The sequence below is a fragment of the Microplitis demolitor genome, chromosome 9 (assembly GCF_026212275.2).
Source record: "Microplitis demolitor isolate Queensland-Clemson2020A chromosome 9, iyMicDemo2.1a, whole genome shotgun sequence".
In the NCBI taxonomy this organism is placed as follows: Eukaryota; Metazoa; Arthropoda; class Insecta; order Hymenoptera; family Braconidae; genus Microplitis; species Microplitis demolitor.
Window position 1 is genome coordinate 4,297,552 of NC_068553.1, and position 13,695 is coordinate 4,311,246.

The window sequence follows — 13,695 nt, forward strand, 5'->3', positions numbered from 1 at the left end:
CGGTTTCTTGTAAAATCTTGTGTCTAAAAACGTTTCATTTAATTGTAACCATTAAAAAAAAACTAAAAACTGATAAAACCATCAAAATTGAGAATTTTGTCCCAAGTTTACCAATGGGCTCATTGACAAGGGTGGCGTAGATGTATTCTGCCTTAGACCATCTCTATACTAGTTCAAGTGAAGCCAGGACGCTGCTATAAGCTCGACCAAAATAGCTTGATATCAGCCGGATGTGACAAATACCGTTCACCTATACTGCAAGCTCCTTATGTGCCTCAAAGTTGTACGGTGATCAAAATGACTCGATTGTGTGTGAAATTCAAACTTATTCAAAGTTACAATTTATTCGCTTGTCTTAAATGCATTATTTGTACAGTCCATTGCCTGTCATTTAGCAATAAATAGAATTTATTATAGAAAAAATTATTTTTTTAGTTATCCCACAAAACAACAATCAATCGACCTTGATGTTCAACTAATAACGATACATAGCTCAGCTAACAATTCTAATTTTTATACTTTCGACCTGATTTTTGTCCATCCACCATCAAACTGAACAGATTGAGTGACTTTATTCATATATATTACGGGTTTTGTGATTTCGAAACTTTAAAGTGTGAAGAGCGAGAAACTTAACCAGTCTCGTAATCGGATCAAAAAAATGTAGTTTGAAATCAGTTGAATTAGTGTAGTAATAACTTTAACGACTTTTTTATTCGACAGTTTCTAATGCTATGCTTTTCATGACTTAATCCCGTGTATACCCGTAAAAAATAAATCATAGCATAGCCCAAGTAGCTATTTTGTCCGAAATTCAACGTAAATCTGCGGGCAAAACTTGACATTACTGACAGTCGTTTCCCCGCAGATTGACGGCAGTTTTCTCGAAATGTCAAAGCCTTTAGTGAAAGAGTCGAATATTGCCCTGAACTTGACGGCATATTGATTAAAATTGTTTCTCCGTAACTTCATTGTTGAGAAACCTATGGTTATCTTGAATATATGCCATACATCGAGTATGTATGGAAATTGGTTGTAGATAAACATATATGGATCACATATGATCTGTGTATGGTTCATTTTCACTTTGTATATAGATCATATTTATTCCATATGTAGATTATGTATGGCCACCTTTTATATGTGGCCATATATGGTTTATTTTTTACGGTAAGCAAAATGAAATAGATTCCCATGTACATTTTTTTAAAAAATATGAAAAATTAAAAATCAATATTTTGATAGTGTAATTCTTTTACATTCTCCTAAAGACGCTCATGATTTTTGTAGATTTAATGTAGCAGGATTTAATTTCATGACTAAATCAATTATCATGCTAAAATACTGAAAATAAGAAGATTTTGCATCAAACTATCACTCAATGCCAAACAATTCTAGATTGTATTTTATTATGTTTGAGAATTATTGATAATGGTACTTAAATAACAAATATATGTCAATACGAAGCATTGTCTGTACTCGATAACTATAAAAATGATAATTTACTACGCCAGGTAGTTGCATTTTTCAGTGCCATTAGATTTTATTTATATTTTTTTTTTTTTTTTTCATTAATATGTAGCATCAAATGATGATCCGTATGCATAAAATATAATTTGTGAATTATGGTAAATTTAAAACGATAAATTAAAAAATGATGAGACATAGTATGTACTTAGTGAATTCCTATCAGCCGGTTAGACTAGATATTTGCTGAGAATCCGCATAAATATCGAGGTAGACCAAGGCATCGTATACACATATAATACATATGTATATGCTGTTTGTTGTATAACAGGGAGGATCGAAAAATTATGCCGAAATCCGATGGTTAGAATATCTACGGCCCCGTCGGCGCTTTGGTTTTACTTTTCTCATTCTTCAGTATTCGGATCGATACCTTTCTTTTTTGTTTTTTGATGGCTTATGGATACACACAAATAGGTTTGCAGGCGCCTTTTTAACAAGAATAAAACACAGAGGACCCTTGTCGACAAGGAAATACTTGTGTCTGGTACATAATCAATTTAGTGGAGATTTTAAACAATTATTTTGCAAATTTTTGAATCAATAATAAAGTAATAAAATTTGTGTATGCTGAGAACTTTCAAGTAAAAAGTAACTTAGGGATATAAATACTAGCAGCAATTCTATAACTATGTAGGAAATCAGAGTACGACGGCGCTCGTCAGCCGCTGATTATTTTTTATGGTTTTTGAGGACCTGGTACTAGTTGTTTTGATCTTTCTTGAACAAATCTATCGTAATTTTGCCATAATTTAAAAAAAAACTTTTCGGGGCACGACAAATCTTCTCCAAAATATGATAAAAGTACAAATTTTTGAGACAAAATTTTTTTTTTAAAGAACTGCATCGTTTAATTTTACGTGTATTGAATAAATCATGGATTATTTTATGATGCCATTTTTAAGATGCCATTTTTTTTTAATCTTTCAAAAATTTGTTTTTTCTAATGTAGCGTTGCATTCTTCAATCAAATGCTTATAAAACAAACCTGTAATGATTTATCACTATTACTGAAACAATTTATTCCTAGCAGGATGGCCTCTATCATCGCAACGAAAATAATAATTTTAACAAGACACAACTAATATTCTTCGTGTAATCCATATAATAGATTTTATTATTGCTGAGTAACATAAAACATTTCTATTTAATAAAACTTCTACAGCATCCAATTTTACCCTGAACATTATATTGGGTTCATAAATTGCTTATTAACTCTGAATAGCAACAAAATTTAATGTTTATTGAAAAAAATATTTGTAAATTATATTGAACTTATAAATCTAGACTGTGGAAAAATGTTTGGATATACTCCTAAATACAAGACCTATTTTAATGTGTGCAACGGGTACAAAAAATTCGTTCGGTTTTCACTGGGATTCGAACTTACGCCTGGCTAGTGATCAAGTTTGAGAGACCTAAATCTTACGCGTTAGAGTAGTGAAGTACTTTTAACTTCCCGTTAAAAAAATTGAATATTTTCAAAGAAACGGGGAGTTATTGGGGTCGGTCTGATTTTAGAAAACCGGCCGAGGAAAAATGTTTTTAGCTAAACCAATGCATAGTTCGTTCAGCAACTTGATTTAGCTCTAATTCAGTTTTTTTGAACCTTGTAGGACAATTTGTCGCAGAGGCATCAGTCTACAAATAAAAAAGGACCCTTATTGATTTGTTCATCGATACCTCAACTACGAATAATTTTACAGTAAATTGAAGAACGGCGTTAAAAATTTGAATGAATTCCCTACAAGTCCATTCCATCATTTATTAAAAAACATTTTTTTTTTATTTTTAACATTCATTAGAAGTAAGGACAAATAAATGGCTCATTTTGGTTTTTCAGTAGATCGATCATTATTTTGTAACTATCGATGGAAAGACTATCACAACCAAGTAATTTTTTCGCCCAATGTACCTGTGAATTTTAATGTTGATCCATCGATTCACTTTTTTTGGGTGATCGATTAAAGTTTTACAAAACAATTAAAGGAACAAGGGCCCGCCCCATAACTTCCCACCGATTTCGAGCTCGAAGAGCTTGAAAACATTAGTGTAAATATTAGGGTGGGCCAAAAAAAAAAGAACTAATTTTTTTTCTTTAGTTACCGTGAAAATATCGTTGAAGATAATGAAGAAAAAATTCTGGTAAAGTTTTAGTTCTTAATATTAATATTAAGAGGTGGCTCATCGTGATTTTTGATTTCCCATTTAAATAACATGGAAAAAAAAAAATTTTTTAGTTTGGAATTTTTTACCTCGGCAATGGCTCATTGTACGAATAACCTCAGCATACGTTTTAGTAAGGAATTTAACGCTCGACAAAAAAGCTTTCTCATCATTTTTCGATAAATTCATCTGTTCAAAAGTTATTCGAGCTCGAAGTCAAGTTAGAGTAAATTTCGAGATCTTTTTACTTTCTCGGCGAAACTATCGGGCTTATTGTAAAATGTCATTGAATCTTTTTTGTAGACAATTTTATTGCCTGAAAATTGTCTCCAATAAATATTTTTTAAATTTCGTTTTTTTTTCTTATTTACATTTCAATGCCAAGCTCCTAAAAAAATAGTGTTCTGATCGATTTCAAGAACGTGGCATTAAAATGGAAATAACTAGAAAACAATGCAGAATTTGAAAAAAATTGATCAATGATAATTTGTAGGAAATTAAATTGTCTACAAAAAAAAATCCATAACATTTTACGATAAGCCCGATAGTTTCGCCGAAAAAGTGAAAAGATCTCGAAATTTACTCTAACTTGACTTCGAGCTCGAATAACTTTTGAACAGATGGATTTATCGAAAAACGATGAGGAAGCTTTTTTGTCGAGCGTTAAATTTCCTACTAAAACGTATGCTGAGGTTATTCGTACAATGAGCCATTGCCGAGGTAAAAAATTCCAAACTAAAAAATTTTTTTTTTCCATGTTATTTAAATGGGAAATCAAAAATCACGATGAGCCACCTCTTAATATTAATATTAAGAACTTAAACTTTACCAGAATTTTTTCTTCATTATCTTCAACGATATTTTCACGGTAACTGAAGAAAAAAAATTAGTTCTTTTTTTTTGGCCCACCCTAGTAAATATATTTTCGAGCTTTTCAAGCCGGAAAATGCTATTACATTTGATTGATTTTTATGAGCTTTTCAAACACTACCGAAGTTACGTTTTATGCTAGAGTTTGAAAAGTTAAGAATTGAAAATCATAAATGAAGAAGCGGCTTTTAAATTTTTATTCCCGATTATGTTTCATGAAATAAATATTTCAAGGCAAAAATCAAAGCCAATGATCAAATTCAAGATTTAAATGAGTTTCTACTCAGATTAGAGCAATAATAGATAGAATATAAAAAAAAAAGTATTGAAAACTGTTTTTTCAATTTTTTTGTTGATAATATTATGACAGAGAGACTAATCTTGCCAAGTCTGGTCGCACCTAGTATTATAGTCGAATATTAGGGCGCCACTGGAAGATGGACTCGGCCTTCCAGAACCGGATGTTATATGATTTTATTTTAATTAAATTAATTTTATTTATTGCTCAGGGTCGTTTGTAATATTTTGTGAGTGAGAAGAGGAATCGTAGAGTAGGCTGAAATAATGTTAATTCAAATTTTATTTAATTTAAGCACCTTGTTTTATTTTCTTACCCTGTGACAATATTTATTTCTTATGGCAAACTAATTCTACTTATGACAAACTAGGATTCTTATGACAAACTAATTTCTTATGACAAACTAATTTCTTATGACAAACTAATTTCTTATGACAAACTAATTTCTTATGACAAACTAATTTCTTATGGCAAACTAATTTCTTATGGCAAACTAATTTCCTCGTCTCCTGGACGGTTACTTATGACAAACTAAATTTTCCTCGTCCCCTGGACGGTTACTTATGACAAACTAAATTTTCCTCGTCCCCTGGACGGTTACTACACCCACACACCCACTTAAATTATCTCGTCCCCTGGACGGTAAGCCTTAACTTCAATTTAAAAACATCCCCTGGATGTATAATTATTTAAAATAACCTTATCATGTCCACCGGACTTAAATCACAGACACAGTTTTTCTTTACTTAAAATTATTGACTCTACTTTACTTTACTTAATTCATGACTTCATTTTCTTTTACTCAATTTCTAAACTCGACATAAAAATTTCACCAATAAAATTTCCAGTATAAAAATTTCACAACTGTAAAATGAGCGAATAAAACTAATGGATCTGGTTTAGGCGAGTTTTGTTAAACAATTAAAAATTACACAGATTTTATTATAAATTAAATTATAGATTTATTTACACTGATTTACACCTTAAAATTATGAGAAATATATACAATAGCGAATGCAACTAGATAAATTTATACGCGATAGCGAATGCAACTCAGATATTTTATTCACGTATAAAAATTGACACGTGGTCAGTAGCGGTTACTTCAATAATAATTAATTAACAATTAACTTATTATCACAAGAATAATTTATTTATTCTCAATAAATAGCAGCCTTGATTTACTGACTAAGAATTGAGGATAATTTAGCGTAGCGATTTGATTTAGTTTCACACAAGTTAATAAGCGAAGCGGTTCAAGCACGAGGTTGCACGTAGCAAAGACACGTTGTAGAATCTTTGAGCGAAGCGGTTAGACAGATAGTTGTAGAATGAATATTGGTAGCGTCGTTGAGTTGTCGAGAAGCTTGGTGTCGACGTGGCAGCCTTGCTGCATATAACGAATTTTCCTATTGGCTTAAAAGCGCGCCAACAGGTATCAGTTGATAGCGAGCTCTCTCATAGGCTGACCAATATAAAACGAATTTTGTGATTGGTCAGCTTGTAGCGGGTTCTCAGGACGTCTTGACACGATCCTGAGTTAGAAATTGTATGTGCCGGGCCCAAATAGCGAGTGACCCGGCACTATTCTGACCTTCAGTCAGTAGCGAGCTCGGCTTCTTCCGAACCGAGCGGAAATGCACGAAGCTTGATTTAAATTAATCAAGCTCGTGACTGAACATTCTCCCCAGCGCTGGCGACTGTGTCGACTGGATTGTCTTCTGGAGAGTGCACTGGTAGTACACACAGCTTAGCGATTGGTCGTACAAGTTCCGTGGTAGCGGTCTTCAGCGTGACTACTCGAGTCAGGCCATCTCTGCCTGGATGTAATGCGAGTACTCGAGCAAGCGGCCATTTTGATGGTGGGAATCTTTCATCAGTCAACAAGACTAATGAACCCACTTTGATGTTGTTTTGCGGATTATGCCACTTCGAAATAGATTGATGACGTTGCAGGTACTCTGATGACCATCTACTCCAAAATCTCTGGAACATTTGTTGTAATTGTTGCCAGCGTGACAACGTAGCTGAATTATTTTCCAGTAGCGAGGGCCCAGGTACGGCGATTAGTGGTTCACCGATGAGAAAATGTCCAGGAGTTAGAGCGGTTAAATCTGCAGGATCTTCAGATAGCGGAGCGATCGGTCTTGAATTTAACACAGCCTCAATTTGTGTTAAGACTGTAGCGAGTTGGTCGTAAGTCAATAGCGATTCACCAATAGTTCGTATGAGATGGAACTTGATTGACTTTACGGCTGCTTCCCACTTGCCACCAAAGTGGGGAGCACTTGGTGGGTTGAACTTCCAGTCTGTGCCATCTGTAGCGAGTAAATACTGAAGTTCTTTTAGCTGTCTCGATCCTGCTGCGAATTCTTTCTTTAGCGTGGCGTCTGCTCCTACAAAATTTGTACCACAGTCCGAGTATAGGATACTGCAGGCGCCTCTTCGACTAGTGAATCTTCTAAATGCTGCGACGAAAGCGTCAGTAGAGTAATCGGTGACAATTTCAATATGTATAGCGGACGTAGCGAGACATACAAACACAGCGATCCATCCTTTATAGGTTTTGGCACCTCGACCTTGGAAAGTCTTCAGTGTTACTGGCCCAGCGTAGTCTATTCCAGTGTGTAAGAATGCTTTAGATGGTCTTACACGAGCGGATGGCAATTGTCCCATTAATTGTTGTGCGCGAACACCTCTATGTCTCGTGCACACGACGCAGCGAAGAATGTGTGATCTGACTGGAACTCGACCACCTTCTATCCAGACAGATCTCCGTAGATCAGCGAGAGTCAATTGAGTTCCCCCATGGTATGTTCTTCGATGCGAATGATCTATCAATAGCGTACTTAAGCGTGATGACCTTGGTAAAATAGCTGGATTTTTCTGCTCATCATCCAGCAGCGAATTCTTCAAGCGACCGCCAACTCTGAGTACTCCGTTGTAGTCGACGTAGGGAATCAATTTAGCGAGATGATGACTTCGGTGTAGAGAATCACCATCCTTCAATAGTTTCAGCTCTTGCGAATAGTACTGACTTTGAGTATACTTGATCAGCAAAGTCTTAGCGAGTTCCAGGTCAACTGTAGAGAGTGGTGTGTCCAGTGTGGACTGTGGCACTTTTTTAAATTTAGCGATGGCACGAAGACAGATTCCAAGCGTGCGAAGTAAAGGTGACAACTTAGAGAATTTTTCTAGTAGCGTGTATAGCGGGTGTGAATCTGCCTTGAAGATGGTAAAAACCAGACCTGGACGTTCTTCAAGATGTGATACCGTCTGCGTAGGGATATCAAAAGATGGCCAGTTATCTTTTGATTGACTGAGCCACTTTGGTCCCGTCCACCATAGCGAATGCTGTTCTAGTTTGGCTGCTGTTAAACCACTTGAAGCGCAGTCAGCTGGGTTAAGTTTTCCAGGAACAAAATCCCAGTTGACACTTGGTAGCGATTCTTGAATCTTGGTAACTCTGTTGCGAATGTAGACTTTCCATCTAGCTGGGTTGTTTCGTATCCACGTTAAGGATACAGCGGAGTCTGTCCACATGAAAACTGGAACGTTTTCAAGTTTCAAAACCTTCTTGACGTAGAGTATCAGTTGAGCGAGTAAGACAGCGGCATTGAGCTCCATTCTTGGTATAGTTATAGGCTTCAGTGGTGCAACTTGTGTTTTGGCACACACTAGCGAGATATTGGAGCTTCCAGTAGCGTCAGTAACTTTTAGATAAACTACAGCAGCCGTAGCGAGTTGTGAAGCGTCAGAGAATCCATGTAATTCAATTGATACACCATTTTTAACATGATTCCAGCGAGGTATCTGAATCTTCGAGATCTGATGTAGTTCATCTCGAAACAAATTCCATTCTTGAAGAAGCGACGGTGATAGCGTAGCATCCCAGTCAAAGTTCTGCAGCCAGAGCTTCTGCATGAACATCTTGGCTCTCACGATAATCGGTGCCAAGAAACCCAGTGGGTCAAACAAGCGAGCAATTTCAGATAAAATTGTGCGTTTAGTTGTTGGTGATGCTTCTGGAAGCGAATATCCGAACTGGAATTTATCCTGTGTTGAATTCCAGGTTAGCCCGAGCACTTTTACTGTAGTATCCCCAAGCTCTCTTGGTGTATCTTCTTGGGTTTCAACTGGAGCGACTTGAGAGAGTAATTCGGTTGAATTACTTGCCCACTTGGCAAGCGGAAAACATCCTGTGGCGCACATATTTTTTGTGTCGAGAGCAACTTGGATTGCCTCAGCGAGTTCATCTGCACCTCCATAGATGTCGTCAACGTAGCGTGTATTAGTTAGCGGTTCGACAGCCTTCGGAAATTTTTTCCCTTCGTCTTCAGCGAGTTGTAAGAGTGCTCTTCCAGCGAGATATGGAGCCGATGTTGTTCCATAAGTAACAGTAGCGAGTGCAAATACTATTGGGATGTCATCTTCGTCAAACCAGAGTATGCACTGTAGATGATGATCTTCCTTGTCAACTGCAATCTGACGAAACATTTTTGTAACGTCAGTAGCGAATAAATAGCGATGGCACCGAATGCGAATAAGTACATCACTGATGTCAACTTGGATCTTTGGGCCCACATGAAGTATCTCGTTGACAGATACGCCAGATGTAGTTTTCCAGGACCCATTGAATACCACTCTGAGCTTGGTGGTAGTGCTCTGCTCTTTCAGAACCCCATGATGAGGCAACAGATAGCTGTTCGGTGGTAATTCCTTTAATTTCAGACGTTTCATGTGCCCCAAGTCTTCATACTCCTTCAGGAAGTCGAAGTACAACTTCTTGTAGACTGGATCAGCTTCCAGTCGTTTGCGAAGACGTAGTAAAGCGTATTGTGCAGCTCTGAGCGAATCACCCAGTTGACTTGGCGAAGATTTAAGCGGCAAGCGAACGACATATCGACCATCAGACTGTCTGTAGTGTGTATTGACAAAGTGTTGTTCACACTCTTCTTCTTCTTCAGTATAGCGTGTAGCGAATTCTGTCTGTGGCTCTTCTTGGTACCAAAACTTGGTTAACAAGTCTTGTAGTTGATCATCAACAGCGACATGATGACCATGAGCGGTCAATTTTGATGTAGCGGTGTCCACAGATCCATATATGATCCAACCAAGTGATGTTGACTGAGCGATTGGGTCATTTTCACTTCCTTTTCGTATTTTAGCGTTGATTATATGTGCAGCTGGTGCTGCACCCAGAATGATGTCAATAGGTCTTGATGTCAAGAAGTCTGGATCAGCGAGTTGTAGCCCAGTTATATGCGGCCATTTCTTCTTCTTAGTTAGCGTAAATGACGGTAAGTTTACCGTCAATAGAGCAAGCACATGAGCTTGGATGGTAATAGAAGCGTTGTTGTGTAGCGAATGCAGCGTCATCTTGCATGACCCAAGCGAATGCCCAGCTGACACATTACCAATTCCACGTAATGGTACAGCTGCTTTACTGAGTTGAATATCCAGCTTCTTGATTAGCGAATGCGTCACAAAGGATAACTCCGATCCTTGATCAATAAGTACACGGGCTGTACATGTACTTCCTGTTAGCGAATTCAACTTAACAATAGCGGTAGCGAGTAAAACATTGAGCGAATGAGCTGAAAGCAGACTAAGTTAGCGAATTCAAAACAAAAGTTACCAAAATTGGAACTATTTGTTACCTGGGTCAGCTACAGGAGCGTCCTGTGCTGGTTTAGCGGCAGCACCATCGTCAAGATGAGTCGACGTGTGATGTGGCTGATCACAATGGCGGCACTTCTGCTTAGTCCTGCAGTCAGCGTAGCGATGGCGTCCCAAACAGTTAAAGCATAAGCGGTAATGCTGAACAATCGTCCTTCGGTTCAGTGGCGACGCCTTCTGGTAGCTGGGGCAAAATAGAACGAAGTGCTTCTCCCTGCAGATTGGGCACATGCCCGGTTCACTCGTACGCTCCTTGGGAGTGAAAGCGACGTAGCTAGCGGAACCGGTGGATGTAGATGGCGTTGATCTAGCAGGAGTAGCGGATTTACTGCTCCCAAACTTAACTTGTTTGGTTGTAGCGGCTGACTTAGCGTAAGACTTTGGTGATAGTGGTCTCTCACTGGTACTCTTAACTTGCGTTGAGGTTATTTTAGCGCCAATCTCTGAGTTTTCCCACGCACGAACCTTGGCCTTGAGCATATCGTGCAGCTGTTGGTAAGTGGGAAACTCATTGGATAACCCAAGCGAAGCCATCCATTCCACCCTCAGATCTGAAGGCAAGCAGCGAACAGTCAAACGAATTAAAAAGGGGTCCAACTCACCAATTGGAATTCCCAATGCAGCGATAGCGTCCAGCGATTTTTTGTTAGCGAGTAACAGTGCGTCCAAATCAGCAGCAGAGTGTGAAGTTAGCGGTTGGCGATCCAGCAAATCATCGATATGCATATCGAGCAATCGACGTGGATTTGTGTAGCGAGTATTCAGCAACTCCCAAGCGGGTTGGAAAGCGTCATCTGTGATCTGGAGATTAGCGAGTAATGCAGCGGCCTCACCTTTTACCTGCGTCTTCAGGTAATGCATCTTCTGAGACCCAGTTAGCGAATCTTCATTAATGACGAGAGACGTGAACAAGTCCTTGAACGAGTCCCACTCGTCATACGACCCTTGGAAAGTTGGCAGCTTGATTTGTGGCAGGTTAGATTTATGCACTCCACCAAAGTAAGCGGTCTGATCGTGATTAGCGGGCTGAACTTCATGAGCAGGTTCTGGAGCGGGTCTAGCAGCGCTGAGTCTCACTCTAAGAGAGGTATAAGCAACGTTAGCGGTTTCATAAGCGTTACCTGTATGATATTCGTTGGTAATGATCTCAGGTACGTCTTCGTATAGCCTCTCGTGAGTCGAATTGAAGCGGTTCCACAACTCCGTCAGGATAGCGAGTTCAGCGTCAATGGCGGCAGCACCTTGGGTAGCGAGTACAGCGTCAGTCAAGCGGTTGGACATATTGCGCATCGTGTCGATGCGTTGCATTTGAAGAGCAATTTGAGCTTCGGCGGCCATCTTGTTAATACGTGGCACACAAAATGGACGCGATGACGTGAAACCGACGCTAAGTTTTCGATCTTTTCTGTTTTAAAAGTCTTTTTACACCGGTGTGTAAAATAGATCACCCTGGGCAGCACTCTAGCAGTGCTCAGCAATGCCCACGGCACTTAGCGATTTTCACGACACAGAACTGACACTACACTTTTTTTTTCTCACAATTTTTTTTTTGATTTTTTTTAATTGTTTAAATTTCGCCAAATCCGGCTCGAAGGACCAAAATGTAAAATGAGCGAATAAAACTAATGGATCTGGTTTAGGCGAGTTTTGTTAAACAATTAAAAATTACACAGATTTTATTATAAATTAAATTATAGATTTATTTACACTGATTTACACCTTAAAATTATGAGAAATATATACAATAGCGAATGCAACTAGATAAATTTATACGCGATAGCGAATGCAACTCAGATATTTTATTCACGTATAAAAATTGACACGTGGTCAGTAGCGGTTACTTCAATAATAATTAATTAACAATTAACTTATTATCACAAGAATAATTTATTTATTCTCAATAAATAGCAGCCTTGATTTACTGACTAAGAATTGAGGATAATTTAGCGTAGCGATTTGATTTAGTTTCACACAAGTTAATAAGCGAAGCGGTTCAAGCACGAGGTTGCACGTAGCAAAGACACGTTGTAGAATCTTTGAGCGAAGCGGTTAGACAGATAGTTGTAGAATGAATATTGGTAGCGTCGTTGAGTTGTCGAGAAGCTTGGTGTCGACGTGGCAGCCTTGCTGCATATAACGAATTTTCCTATTGGCTTAAAAGCGCGCCAACAGGTATCAGTTGATAGCGAGCTCTCTCATAGGCTGACCAATATAAAACGAATTTTGTGATTGGTCAGCTTGTAGCGGGTTCTCAGGACGTCTTGACACGATCCTGAGTTAGAAATTGTATGTGCCGGGCCCAAATAGCGAGTGACCCGGCACTATTCTGACCTTCAGTCAGTAGCGAGCTCGGCTTCTTCCGAACCGAGCGGAAATGCACGAAGCTTGATTTAAATTAATCAAGCTCGTGACTGAACACACAACTATTTAATTCTTATTTATTTTCCCTGATTTATTTAATTCATTTATTAATTTTCACTGTCTTATTTATTTTGATTATATTTATTAATTAATTAATTTTGGTTTTATTTTAATTATTAATTAATTAATTTTCCACTGATAATTTTCCCATTAATATCTAATTCCAAAATTTATATATAATTAATTTACTCCAAATTTCTGATAATTATTTTCATTATGTATTTTAACACTCAACTTAATTCACTGACAAAATAATCCATCCTTAACTTTACTCGAGACAATTTTATCGTAATTTTCTAGCGTCTTACTTTTGATTTTATAATTTTAATTAGAATTATTTTAACATTATTTTATAAATATTTCATGACTAATTTAACGACTAGAATTACGTCTTAAATTTACTGGAACATTCGGCCGGTGAGTTGGCGTCGCAAGGCCTTAATTTACGATCTTACACGCGGACAATTATTTTCTAGAGCGGCCGACAGGCCTGAATACTTTTATTAAGTTATTGAATTTAATTAAATTTAATTATCAAATAATTTACGCGGAAAATTTATTTTATTCCAGCCGAGAGGCCTCGAATAGAATAATTCTTTGAGTTACGACAGAACAACGAGTACCCGGCAAGATTTTACGGAAATTTCGAGGGCGAATTCAAACTGGCCGACGGGCCTTGAGATACCGATCTAAATTACGTAACCAGTAGAAAGATGCTAAGTAATCAATTTATA

The 13,695-nt window shown here is 37.6% G+C and overlaps 1 protein-coding gene across 1 annotated transcript; it reads right to left on the reverse strand.

The window, feature by feature from the left end:
• Nucleotides 1-1,331: 1,331 nt before the first annotated feature.
• On the reverse strand, nucleotides 1,332-12,062 carry LOC128668667 (uncharacterized). The gene is made up of 3 exons (XM_053742050.1): nucleotides 10,522-12,062; nucleotides 9,542-10,458; nucleotides 1,332-1,394 (listed from the first exon to the last, which is right to left on the reverse strand). Exons 1-3 carry the CDS (start codon nucleotides 11,876-11,878, stop codon nucleotides 1,332-1,334), a joined length of 2,337 nt encoding a protein of 778 aa, XP_053598025.1. The 5' UTR covers nucleotides 11,879-12,062.
• Between the last annotated feature and the right edge of the window lie 1,633 nt (nucleotides 12,063-13,695).